Genomic DNA, 13,252 nt, shown 5'->3' with positions numbered 1-13,252 from the left:
TGTTTTTAGATGAGAATGCAATGAAACCGGATGGCTCTCACGCTGCTAATTATTTCTGCCTCTGCGAAGCTGGTGCTGAGGGCAGCAGGAACACGCACACACGGTCACAGACACCGACGCGGGCGCCTTCCGGGGCTTTCCACCGTCCCTCCGTCGAGCGCGGGCGCGTGACCATGGAACGCGGCGTTCCATTCGAGTGCCTGGGCTGGCCGGAGCATGGCGGCGGGCGTCACTGCGCCCCCGACCCATGCCCCCGCACCAGGCACCCAGCGATGAGGATGGCATGAAAGGACCGACACATGAAGGCCTGGTGGCGATGGGTGTTTGTCTTTCATTTTCTTTTTGCCCGCGTCAGACGAAGCAAAAGAAAATCACAAGCCTCGTATCGCATCGGCGAAAATTTCCCATCTACCCCTAATCTCTGAGGGGATCTTCAAAGGATACATGGCTCTGGAGAGATCATGCAACATTCTCTATTACATTAAACTCGTGAACCCTGATAAGATCAGCACACCGGAGCCCTCAACTCAAGTGCTCATTTCTGCATCTTTCTTTTGAGAAAGAATGAAAGAATTTTTATATAAATAGAGAACAGGTATCAAAAAATAACACAACTACACCTGTTACTGCTCTCACTGGTTTGATTCTATCAGGGTTTTTTTTGTTTTCGTTCAAATCAGAATGGATTTTTAGTACCTGCGTAGGTATTTGTGTGATATTTGCATTACTGTACCTGTTGGTGTGATTGCATACCTGATAAATCCCATTAACAGGAGCCTGCTGCAGAGAAACCGATGTGCGAAAGGGCTAAGCAGAGGTCCACTGGCTCCCCCTACAGGGCAATTTGGCTGGCTTGCACTGCGTGTTGGGTCCTGCTCTTTGGGACTCAGGTTTTAATGGTTGTCATGGGTGGGATGCAATTGTGCGAGCTCTGGGATCTGCTCAATATTCAGCTGCGGACCGGCCGCACCCCTGAGAGGCGGCCGCGGAACGCGTACCTGCTCCCCCTCACTGAAGATGCGATGACCCGAGCTCCAGACGATGCTGGGGGTGGGGTCGCCCGTCGCCTCGCACGTCAGGATGACCAGCTCCTCCAGCTCGGACGCCGTCTGGTTCTCCAGGAACGTGATCTTGGGTTTCACTGGAAGAGAGCAAGAGTCAAAATTACCACACAAAATTAAGGCTCCTGCAAGTGTTTAGTAACAAAAATTTCAAATAATAAATAATAATAACAACGTACCGAAGACTCGGAGGCTGACTTCCTCCTCCTTCTGGCCTGCTTTGTTCTTGGCGATGCAGGTGTAGTCTCCCTCATCCACCTTCTGAACGTCTGCGATGGTCATCTCCGAGCCGTCCTCGCTGAAGCTGTACTTGTCTCCCGCCTCCAGGATGACATTATCACTGGGAGGAGCATCAAAAGAAATCATTACCTGACCTCACCTGTTCCTGCTCCTCCGCACAACTGAATCTGGAGACAAATATGCATATATGCACATGAACAACTCCTGACATCAGAATTACCGTAGGGTTTTCTGGAGGAGCTTGGTAATTGGAAAGGTGGTAACTCTTGGCAGTAACACCTTGGTGGATGGTAATGTTCAATGAAAAAGAGGTAGATTCAATCTAACCGCAATGTAATTTGCCTTTAATTTGGAGAGGCGAGTCAATTCTGGCAGCGATTTCAGGCTGAAGAGACAAAATGTCCCTGGGCTACATCCTGGCCTGAGGCTGAAGGACCCTTTAAACGTTTCCCATTTTCCTCCTCTTTGTGCCTGGAGTGAGGAAGTGCTTTGTTTGCAGGGTGTCCTTTCATGTTGTTTACCAATAGCGCTGAATGAGCTACACTGGGAGCTTCCAGAACATTTGGAAAGTGGCCCTGATCTTCAAGGCTGCAGCAGCACTAATCACACAGCCAGCGCGCTCCACAGTCTCCCGGAGAAACAGGAAATTGTTGAGAGAATTGGCCCTTTTTTTCCGGCTCTCCACGGTCACAGCTCTTTTTCAGCCATCTCTTCTTCCTTTTATCTCGGTAAACTTTTGAGAGCGAAATCGCCCCCTCGCTGTGCCGTACGTGTGGGGTGCTCTCTCCGAACGCTGACGACGGAGATTTCAGGACCCGAGGCGGCTCCAATGCACCTCAGCTACCGATCAGCAGATCAATAACGACGGAGATGAACAAAACAGCTATCGACCTCGCGACGACAGCACGGCAGCCTGATCAATTAGCAGATATGCCACGTAGTTAGATTTTGAAAGACTTCCCTTTGACTTGGAAACATCTTGCAGTTTCAGAAACACTCACATCACCTCCAGCACAAGGTTCAGTCGATTGGGGTGAAGGGCAGACGCATGTTTTGCAGGCATCAGCACAGGTGAGTACAGGTGAGTCCAGGTGAGGTTAGCTTACCGTGCCCAGGTGACTGTGGGTGCGGGGTATCCGTCAGCATCGCAGGCCAGCACCACTGACTGGCCCAGGCCCGCTGTGGCATTCAGCTCCTCCTGCCTGATCCTGATGGTGGGGTACACTGAAACGAAGAGGCTGGTATTCAAATACTCATACACGGTGCAGCAGTAATCAGGGTTTGAATCCCACAGGTGGAGCGCTGCTGTTTTTGGGAGTGACCAAAGATCTTCCTCCACTTTTCTCCCATTTTGGAATGCCAAATTGTGTAGTAAAAACCATGCTGTAGCCACAGCCCACAGCGCTGGTCTGAGAGGGTGAGACAAACATGTGCCTTCCTCCACAACATGTGATAGCAGCCACCACCTCTTCACACACCGCAGTCCCTATGCCAGGCTAACATCAGAAGCTTTATGCAGGGAGAACTGCAGGTGCCCGACTGACCAGCAGTGGGCGCTGATGAGCTAACCTGAGAGGCAAGCCTCTGGCCGACCTACCCTCCCCTACATCCATGAATGAGGCCAATTTGCTCTGCTGCTATGGACTCGAGGTCACCGTTGGCTAATCATGGCTGGGAATGAAACCGGATCAGCCGGCTGTATGGCTCAGCTTGCTCTTGAACATCAGGCTCTTTTACCGGCTGAGCCACTCAGGAGCCTGTACCCTCCAACAAACTATGTAAACTGCGCTGCTTCAGTAAACACGCAGCTGTGTTACTGGAGTAAATGTAACACTCTAAGATGTAACACTCTAAGCAAATGTAAATGCAAAATAGGCAACAAACACAAAAAACACAAATATGAGGCAGTAAATGTATTGTAAGGTGAATGTATCTGTGTGTGAACATACATGTAGAAGGTATATAAATACATATGAAACTATGCCACGTCTCCATGAAACAAACTTCGTAACTGAACAGCAATGCTCACAAACTTAGGAAACACCTTTGTATCCTTCTGTTGTTGAATTTGGAGATTATTAAAGAGCAGAGAGAGTGAGACAGCAGGAAGAAAGAGGACAGGGAGAGAGAGAAACACAGAGTAGAAAGACAGAAAGAAGAGTAGAAAGAGTAGAAAGACAGAAAGAAGCACAGATGGTAGAAGGAAGAAAGGAAAAAGGAAAAAGAGAGAGGGGGAAAAAAGGACAGAGAAAGTGTAAAAGAGGCAGAGACAGGAGTCGGAGAGCACTCACCGTTGATGATGACCTTGATGACTCGGAAGTCGATCTCGCCTCGAGCCATGACGCGGGCCTCACAGGTGTAACCCCCCTCGTCCGCCTTCTTGATGCTTCGGATTTGCAGGTGGTTGTTGCTCAGGATGTTATAACGAACTGAGGGGGACACCGAGTGGGGTACAGTGATTTAACACCGCTCTGGGGGGCATTTCGAGGGCTAGATAACTTGCCATGCAGCACTACAGCAGCGAGAGAATGAGGGCTACTGGAGGAAATAAAATAAGACAGCTGGTGCTTCACTGCACTTATATCCAAAGGTTTCTGGAAGGAGCCCCCATTTTTAATGTCTGCTTGTAGCAGAAATGGGGGGTCACTGAGTCTCAACTCAAACTCAAAACCAACTTAGCTATTCATATCGGGAGTTCAGGTTTTCAAGTATTGTAATTCAAAATTTGACAATGAAACAGCATATTCACAAAGGGCTCAAGATGTACCCCACAGTGGTACACTACGCCTCTAAAGAGGGAGCAGTGCAAACATATATCTTCATGTCACATGCATAAAACTGAAGTAAATACGGTGTTGCTGTATGCAGACACCGCCATTCTATTCTAGCCAACACCCTTCAGAAAAATAAAACTAAATTAAAAACAGGCAAAATTAGAGAAATGCACACCCGCGTCTGGTCTTGGGAAGGTGAGAGAAAAACAGAAAGCGAGCTTGGCAACAAATGATTTGGACCAGGAAGCAAAAATCCTGACGTAAATTAGAGGGAAAATGCAGAGGGAATGACACGCAGCATCCGAGGAGCCTGCAGCCCTCGGTCTGTGCCCTACCGTCTTTTGCCTCCTGGATCTTGGAGCCCTTGTGCTTCCAGATGACTCTGGGGGGAGGCAGGCTGACCACATCACAGATGATGGTGGCGTCCTCGCCTTCGTTAAACTCCTGAGGGGACGGGGCACTTGTGAAGGTGAGTTTTTCTGGAAGTAAAAACAGAAACGAACATGATTAATCTCTCGTTATTACCGTAATTAGCCAGCACGCACATTCCTCACTGGAATACCTCTCCCGCCACGCTTCTGCTGAAGCCCAGGAGGGCCACATCACCATCAAACTAGCTTCTCTTATTACTGCTGACTTTTTGCTTTTGGAACACTAATAATAATCTGTAATTGCTCAGGAAGCATGAGAAATATTTACATGAAAACAGAAAACTCGTTAGTCACAACGTACAGGATCATTAGGCATTGTTCTCCAGTCATGTGGGAGTTTATGGAACTGATGGTAATTCATTGAAGAGATCAAAAACAATGAGCCCCCACTCACAAACAGCCAGTCAACCAGGAAGTGCAGCTCCCCTGAGAAGCAGGGACTCTTCCTGAAGACCACAGGCGCAATGTTCTACATGCTAAATGCTTTATGATAAGGACATGGACATCCTGTCAACACAGCAACTGATACAGAACTGATGGCAGACAGGTCCAAATCAGATGTGTATTTTCTGTGATTTTCCAAAAGGCGTTTTAAGGAGAAAAGAAGGTTAACTGAAGCACGCTGAAGATTGACGTGGGGATCAGAAGAGATTACTCCTGGCAGTGGATAGCAGTCAGAAATGACATGTGGTACAGGGCTTTACATATGAGCCTGCCTGCAGGCCTGTCTGTTAGCAACAGTGTCACACTGACACTGGCAGACCTGACTGTAAATGCCATCACACCGGTGAGTTATTAATATTAAAAGTGTGTACGGAATATTAAAAGTGTGCATGGAATATACAAAGTGCATACAGAATATTAAAAGTGTGTACGGAATATTAAAAGCGAGTATGGAATATTAAAAGCGAGTATAGCATATTAAAAGCAAGTATAGCATGTTAAGCGCGTATGGAATATTAAAGGTGCGCATGGCACATTACGTGCGTACGGTATATTATTATAGTGCGTACGGTATATTCTCAGGTTGACGGTGGCCTGCGACTCCTCGTCTCCGTTGCGTGCCGCACACTTGTAGACGCCGGCGTTGTCGATGTCGGCGTTGTAGATGGTGAGAGTGGAGGACGACTCGTCGTTGCGGACGACGCTGATGTCCTGGCGGTTCGGCAGGATCTTCTCCCCGCTCGGCCAGTACCAGTCGATCTCCTTCGCATCGCCGACAACTGCCGGGCGGTAACCGAGGGAGGACAGCGACGGACACGGTAACAAGCAGATAAAGTCAGATAGATAAATCAATCAATCACTATATTCACACATAAACATTTACACACACACACACCACGCTCATACACACGCGCACAGACACATGCGCCATAACCACACCCACGTAAAACACCCGTACAAAGTATACACATAGCTTATACATCAAGTACTGCAAATATGAATAAAGTATATTTATACTGCATTGTCTGTATGATAAACACTGAAAAAGACAGTGGAATTGCTGAGTTTGAGCACAAGAAAGTGGCTGCCACAGAAGTGAGCTTTGAAATGATCATTTCAATATTTATGAGGGAACTTTTAACTTTTTCAAAAGGATTCTTCCTGCTGGATGAAAGGGATATAGGGGGGATGCACACACATTAGACAAGCAGCAGAGCACACTGCACTTCCACGACTGCTACTCCTGCTACTTTCATGAATTAAGGATCCAGGCCCGGTTCTACCTCCATGCGAGCCTTCTGTCTCTCACTCCTTTAAAGCGAGTGCTAAGCTTGGAGTCGAGGCACCGTGTGTTTGTAATCATTCATGTGCCTGCATCCTTGAGGCTCTTCTCTGTATTCTGTTCTTTAGCACTGCAGGAGGACAGGTACGGATCAGGTCAGAGAGAGGTGTGGAGTACAAAACTCACCCCCTCCATGACCAGGCCTGCAGCCATTTCAGTGCTGATCTGACTGGCTTGTGATGAGTTCCAGCATCACAAGCCAGTCAGAGCCAAAGTTACGCAAACTAAAACAACATAGTTGTTAAAATTCTGGAGAGTAAGGCGATCATCTAATCATCCTCTCCTCTCCACCTCCATAATACTGCAGTTTAACCTCCTCCTCCTGCATTCTGGAGCAAAATGGTCATGTGTCTGTACACTCTGGGCGTGGCCAGAGGCCAGTCACCTCACTATAATGAACCTCACTCTTGCCTGGGATCAAAAAGCCCACAAATGTGAGCTTTTGGATGGCAACAGTGGGGTGCAGCGGTAAGGAGCAGGGATTGTAACCAAAAGGTTGTTGGTTCGATTACCCCCTTGAGGTACTGCTGTTGTAACCTTGGGCAAGGTACTTTACCCCCTATTGCCTCCGTAAAATATCCATCTGTATAAATGGATAACATTCTAAGTTGCTTTGGATAAGAGTGTCTATTAAATGACAGTAATGTAATGCGATGTAGACTTGTGTGGTGTGGCACTCAAGATGCTATTAAGGGGACTGTGATCAACAATAACAACTGAGGATCAAAAGCTAAACTGAGTACAAAAAACTAAAAACACATTTTAAAAATAGGCTATAACATCATTTGTTTACCTATTCACGTAGTACAGAGGAATTGTATAAATCACATGTTTATTAGGACGCCGAGATGCCTGCCACTGCCGGGCTGAAATTCATTAATATTTAAAAATAGCTTCGCACTGATGTCAGATGCACCACCTGTAAATTGTAGAATAAAATATTTTTAAGGATCCGTCGTTTGATAAGCGTTCTGTTTGAGGCGCCGGGAAAGGGTAAAGCAAAGTCATTCTTCCTCCCATTTTTCTGCACACCTCCTTCAGCTGGGTGAGCGCAGAATCTGTGCTTTAAGATTAGATCTCACCCAGAAAAATAACCATGCTCTTCCCAGCTCATCTGTCTGCCATCTCTGCCCTTGTCTTGTTCAAAACAAGAGAAGTAAAACTCCAAAACTCCCAGGATTCAGGAGTTATGAATTATGAGAAAGGCCATTTATAAATGCTGCCTGACTTCAGGGCATGCTGAGAATATAGCTGAATTTGATGGAAATCTGTTTCAATTTCTTTTTTTAATACTGGTATTAAGCGTGGCTTCTCTTTGAGAGAGGCATTGTTTCAAATCCTAAAAAATATTGCCATTGGTACTTGGTGAGCTGTAAGCTTGAAGCTAATTTCAATCACCTACTAGGTACGAGGTGTAAAACAGTAATGCTGTGGTCATTTTTTTTCTCAGAAATAAGGTGGTCAAACTGCTTCTTCCTTTTACCGTAAATAATATTTTGCTGTTCTCTTATGCTTTCACAGCGGCTGCTCTCTCATACACTTACCACCGGAAATCCTCTTTCTCATCCTGCTCCTCAATCACAGTCAACATTATAACAATAACTGATACAGCAACGCTGGCCTTTCACTGAGATGGACGGCATATCCATTTATTCCGCACAAGGTGGATCTTAAGCACATAGTGGTAAACAACAATAAAGCCCCCCCTATAAGTGCACTGCAGTTCGAGGAGCTTTTGAGTTGCATAAAGACGTGATGACAACAGCTCTCTTAAATCCTCTACACTGCCATACTCTCGTAGGAAATGGCAGTATCAGGTCTGACGTGCTACAGAAGACAGGTCATCACATAACCGAGGCCATTCATGGCTCCTCATGGGTTCTTCTGTTACTGTTACAGAGGTAACACTTCAATCTCAGAACACAGGCCTGCTCTAGAATGTTGTCATCTCTTCCTGCATGGTGACCGATCACCTGCGGCAGGATCTCTTCAGGACAGAGAGAGTCGTATCGAACGGTGACACACGCACGCACACACACAGAAACACACACACGCACATGCACTCACACATTTACATTATAAAGAACTGGCTACTCTCCAGCAAGTGACTTGCATTTCCTACCTTCACACAGAAAGAACTTTGACTCTCCCACGCTCATCTCGGCTTGGCCCGGTGTGATTTCCACCTGCAAGGAGGCTGAAAGAGAGAGAACTGTACATTAGAGCTGGACTCACACTGGAAGCTATATCAAAGCACTGCTTACATTAGTGTTTTATGACAGTGCATTGTGTGTGTCTGTATGCCACGCGTGTACTAATCAACAAAATGACAACAAAAATTGAGGAATTTTTACTGCAAGATTGGGTGTTCAGCACTTTCAACCATTTAATGTTACATCATCACCGTTTACCAAAATATCTAAGCTCAGCACAACTCACTTCAGCCATGGTTCCCAGTGATTAAAAAACCTGAAAATGACTACAATTTTTCTAAGTTTAAGTAACTACAACCCTGAATGTAGAAATCACATTACCTGATAGCTAAGAAAGGGACACGTGAGCTCACCCTACTTATGTAATACACTAAATCATTTCCTCTTGAGGAGCATTCTCAGATGTCTCCCTCTCCACGCAATCAATCAGCGCTTAAACTGCACACGTCCGTACAGTTCAGCAGAGGGATGAAGCCGAGGTACAGGGTGAGAGTTTCAGGAGAGACAGGATTGGCTGCAGCCGGGCCTCCCGCCCTGAGCCATCGGCCTCCGCCTTCATTTCCTGCCCCTTGATGGTTTTTAGCTCTGAGCTGCTGCACAAATCCCATTAGCCCAGAACCTTTTTTTCTGATTATGTCCTTGCCATGGGTCTTTCCTTCTGCCAAAGGCAAAACCAAACTTTACTCACAAGGATATAATGAAAAAAAGAGGGCAATAAATCTGAACTGTAGTGTCGATCTACGCGGGGTTCAGAAGTTAAGACGTTAAAGCTGTGCTCGACGGGTAGGAAATCCTGGGGATAGGACAGACAGGCATGCGCGCTGCCGCTTTCTCCTCCTCTGTGTCTGTGCACTCTGGGTTACACACACGCCCACAGAAAGACCACTGCAGCCGATGGGACGCCATTCACGGCTTTTTTTAAGCACAGCACAGCCAGCTTTACTTGCGGCTGTTCAGTCTGTTTGGAAACATAAGTGCTAGGCAGCATCGTGGCGGGTAAACTCTCCGCCATGGAACTCCGTCGCTAGCGGTTACGCTGGGACCAATTACGTGAAAGCAAACCAGAGCGATGCGAGTCAGAGGAGGAAGTTTGGAATGATTATGGAAAGTGCTGCTGGAAAACACAGCATCTCTAGAGGGAACGGTAAAGTACAACAAGCAAAGAGAGGAGAAGAATACGAAAAGCAGAGAGGACATCAGAGAGATCCCCCACACCATCGTCTTCAAACCCAGCCCACGAGAGCTCTCTGAAATCAACAGCAGAAGATGAGGCCAGCAGCTCCAGGGAAACCCTATCAGCCGAATCAACACTAGAGGAGAAGGCTGATAACACCACACACACTGTGCCGTCACACTCACGCCTGCCGGGCTGGAACGGGCAGCGAGGTTATCCAAGTTCACTGTGCAGACTTCGCCATCGTTAGGTACATAAAAAACCCAGACATAACAACAAAAAACCCACAATCACTTCCAATCGATAAAGAAGCAATGGGACCGATGAGCCCAGTGCTTAGAGAGTGCAACTACAGGGCAGTATGTTTCCCTAAATGACAGCATGATAACTAACTAAACTGTCAAAAATGAGTTTCTCCTTATATCCATCTTTCAACGTTCACAAAATAATGAGAACATGTTTGGTCAGCCTTCGCTACACCCCCCCCCCCCCCCCCCCCCCATGTAATAACTGCCAGGATGGACATGCGATTGCGTGTAACTCCAGCTTCATTTCAGCGCAGCGATGCAAGGGGAATGGGAATCATCTTTAAAAGACTCGCCCCAAATCCAGTGTGTAGCGTCCCTCAGATTCACCGAGAAAGTCATAAAAAACATGAAAGGGAACAAATCCACCAAAAATCTCCCTGCTGAAATCCAGCACCTGGGACCTGTTACCAGAGAGCTAACTCATCCCCAGAATCCAGCAAAACAGCTCAGCTAAGCAGGCCCCTGACACATACCACACACCACACCACATTCTACTGACTCTACTCTCATGTGATGGAGGCTAACAACAAGATCAACCAGAATACCTGTTTGTCTCTTCCAAAACCAGTGGACTGTCCCTGAAGTGAAACTCTACCAGGACAGAGACAACAAGCGTAAACCTGTTCTGTGGGACCAGCAAAGAAAGTGCTCCATTTCCAACACTCTTTCAGAGACTTCAAATACTCTCTGAAGGACATCTCAGCTCTCCTTCCTGAAATAAAAACTAAATAAATTTTAAAAAGTCATGCACTTTGCTGTTACCACTCGCATGCATGTCTACTGTAATCAGACCTTGAAATCTTTTTTTGAATTTGCTGCATGAAAAAGTCAAAAAGAATTTGAAAAATGGACCCTCGGGAGAGTGTTTAGATGGGTGTATCAGGAACATTCCAAGTCAGCGGCCCTGAAGACTCAGAACATTCAACAATTGTTTTTCTTTTTACAGCTAAATGTGCCCTTTAAATCACTAGCACAGTCTTTATCTCAATAAAGTGCACCAGACTGAGGGATCTCATATCTCACTGACTGTCGAAAACCAAACGTAAGACACCGTGGTCACGCAAAGCACAAACCAAACAAGGCAAACAAAACTAAAATGAAATGAAGCCATATCTTCAACTGCAGGGCTATAGTCATTTACCTGAATCCCTGCATTTAAAAAGCCATTTCACTCCCTCCCTGTAAGACGCTGCAACCAGCAGGCCAAATCAGAATCCCCGCACGCTAATCAATTTGTTTTGTTCATTTTTCCATTTTAATGAGGGATAACTGCTGTGTTTACAGTGACTCTGTATCTCTGGCTGTCGGAGGCCGCAGCAGATCAGGCCCGACAGAGCGAGGGCGCTGACGTCACCACTCGCCTGTTCACCGTCAGGGAAGAGAAACAGAACTCTGCTTAAACGCTTCTTGATTATGATTCATGCAGGTTTATGTCTAATTGACAAAAATATCAATAATCTGCTTCATTATTATGACTCATGCGGGCATATATCTAATCGAAAAAGAACATCAGTATTCCACCTCTTGATTAGTCAGTAAGCACTGGATTATGAACCCCAGGGAAACGGATTAGTTAAAGGTACCAAAACAGCCATTTAATGGTATATACTGTACAAGATTACTGGAGGCATTGTACATCCCAAAAGCACTTTCTGTTGGTTTGATTTTCCAATACTAACCATCCTTATATGCCTGTTCCTACACAAAATGATGAGAGCTTTATTTCATAAATCTGGTTTTTCTTCCTTTTTCCTTAATTTGCTACATTAAAGGTGTTTCCTATATTAAATGAGTTTGATTTCTCCACGTTTGATGTTCACACAAATCATACACCAGTCAGAAAGTGTCTCACATGCCGACAGACCCCCAACAGGCCACCTCTACTACAGCCCTCCCTGTTACCATGGAGACACGAGACCAAACACACACGTCCATCCTCAGCGAAAACAGTTGGACAGCGATTGTAAATGAGATCCATCACTGGGTCCATTGTGCTGCCTTATTAATTGCAAGCATCTGTTGACAGCACTGTTTCCTCACAGACGCAGAGAAGCCTCATCACACTGCCACGGTATGGTAAACAGAACTGGCTGGACCATATGTGAAAGATGTCGCATTTCGTGTCAGCTGAAGACGCAGTCTTTTAATAGCTTTCCATAAGACACGCCATATGAGCCGGGCCTGACGACAAAGTCGCGGTATTAAGGAACCTGCAAAGGGGAAATCTGGATAATATCTCGCAATGCATCACATTCTCGACGTCCAATTTTCCTGACTGAATGAGCAAATTAATCATTTAGGAGCAAATTAATAGAGGTGCTTTAGCAATCACTAAACCTGCTATGGTTCCATCAATACACCATTACTGCGGTTCATTCTCCGGTGAAGGCAGCCAGAGAGCGCTGCTTTGTCAAAACCACATTTCAGCTGTTTGGGACACACCGCTTTTACGGCAACCTTTAAAAGGGGCTAATTGCAACCTCTTATTACAGCTTGCCTCTTTATATTCTGCTCTAGGCGTGCTGTATTATACTTTTGGTTTCTGTGAGAAGCACCTTTGTGGCAATGCAGTCAGATGGCACTGACACGTGTCCCTGAACTTCCTGCACAAATCGCAGTGTCATTTCATCTCATTTTCTAATGTTTATTTCTTGGCCAAAGAGCAGTGTGATATTTACCCGTTTAATATCTACACCCTACCCGAAAAACAGCATCAAAAATCCCCCAGTACTTGAGACTGCTGGATCTTGAATCAACCAAGTGAGAGTGAATTCCCTTTAATGAACAGCATCTCTCTATAAGACCCTGGACCATCTTAAAGTATCTTTCAACACAATACGCTATAACTGTACATGTTATTCCTCACCTGTGGCAAAGACAGAGCCTGGAGACAAATACGCTTGTTTTATTAGGCAATAAAATAAAGTAATATGAAGAAAGTCTTGTGTGTGCCTGTAGCCAACTCCACAGCCATCACAATCTGTAAAACAGTCCCATAATGCACTTGCATGCCACCTCTTTCTCACTTTATTCGTTTCTCAGCTGGGCACTGAATAGAGACGAGAGCAGCTCTGAAGGACTCAACATCTGCCGCAACTGCAACGTTATGAAATAAAATCATCCCTTTAAAAACATAAATGGCTTAATTGATCTAGGCCAGCCGAGTGAACACACTTTGGGGGCCCATACCGAGCTTTTAAAAATGTCTCAGTTGTTGAAGTGAGTCTCAAAGTTATTATCCACCCATTAATAACTCACAGGAGAG

The 13,252-nt window shown here is 45.9% G+C and overlaps 1 protein-coding gene across 12 annotated transcripts in view; it reads right to left on the bottom strand.

The window, feature by feature from the left end:
- Window positions 1-13,252, bottom strand: part of ncam1b (neural cell adhesion molecule 1b) — a 192,676-nt gene that overhangs the window by 54,303 nt on the left and 125,121 nt on the right. For all 12 annotated transcript variants that reach the window (XM_036535978.1, XM_036535984.1, XM_036535983.1 and 9 more), the window contains exons 2-8: window positions 8,415-8,489; window positions 5,520-5,729; window positions 4,411-4,554; window positions 3,593-3,730; window positions 2,408-2,525; window positions 1,241-1,401; window positions 999-1,141 (exon numbers count right to left, since the gene is read on the bottom strand). In XM_036535978.1, coding sequence (XP_036391871.1) covers window positions 999-1,141; window positions 1,241-1,401; window positions 2,408-2,525; window positions 3,593-3,730; window positions 4,411-4,554; window positions 5,520-5,729; window positions 8,415-8,489 — 989 coding nt within the window. The remainder of the gene's footprint in view (window positions 1-998; window positions 1,142-1,240; window positions 1,402-2,407; window positions 2,526-3,592; window positions 3,731-4,410; window positions 4,555-5,519; window positions 5,730-8,414; window positions 8,490-13,252) is intronic.

This window comes from Megalops cyprinoides, chromosome 9, assembly GCF_013368585.1.
Source record: "Megalops cyprinoides isolate fMegCyp1 chromosome 9, fMegCyp1.pri, whole genome shotgun sequence".
In the NCBI taxonomy this organism is placed as follows: Eukaryota; Metazoa; Chordata; class Actinopteri; order Elopiformes; family Megalopidae; genus Megalops; species Megalops cyprinoides.
This window is presented reverse-complemented; position numbering and strand designations above follow the sequence as displayed.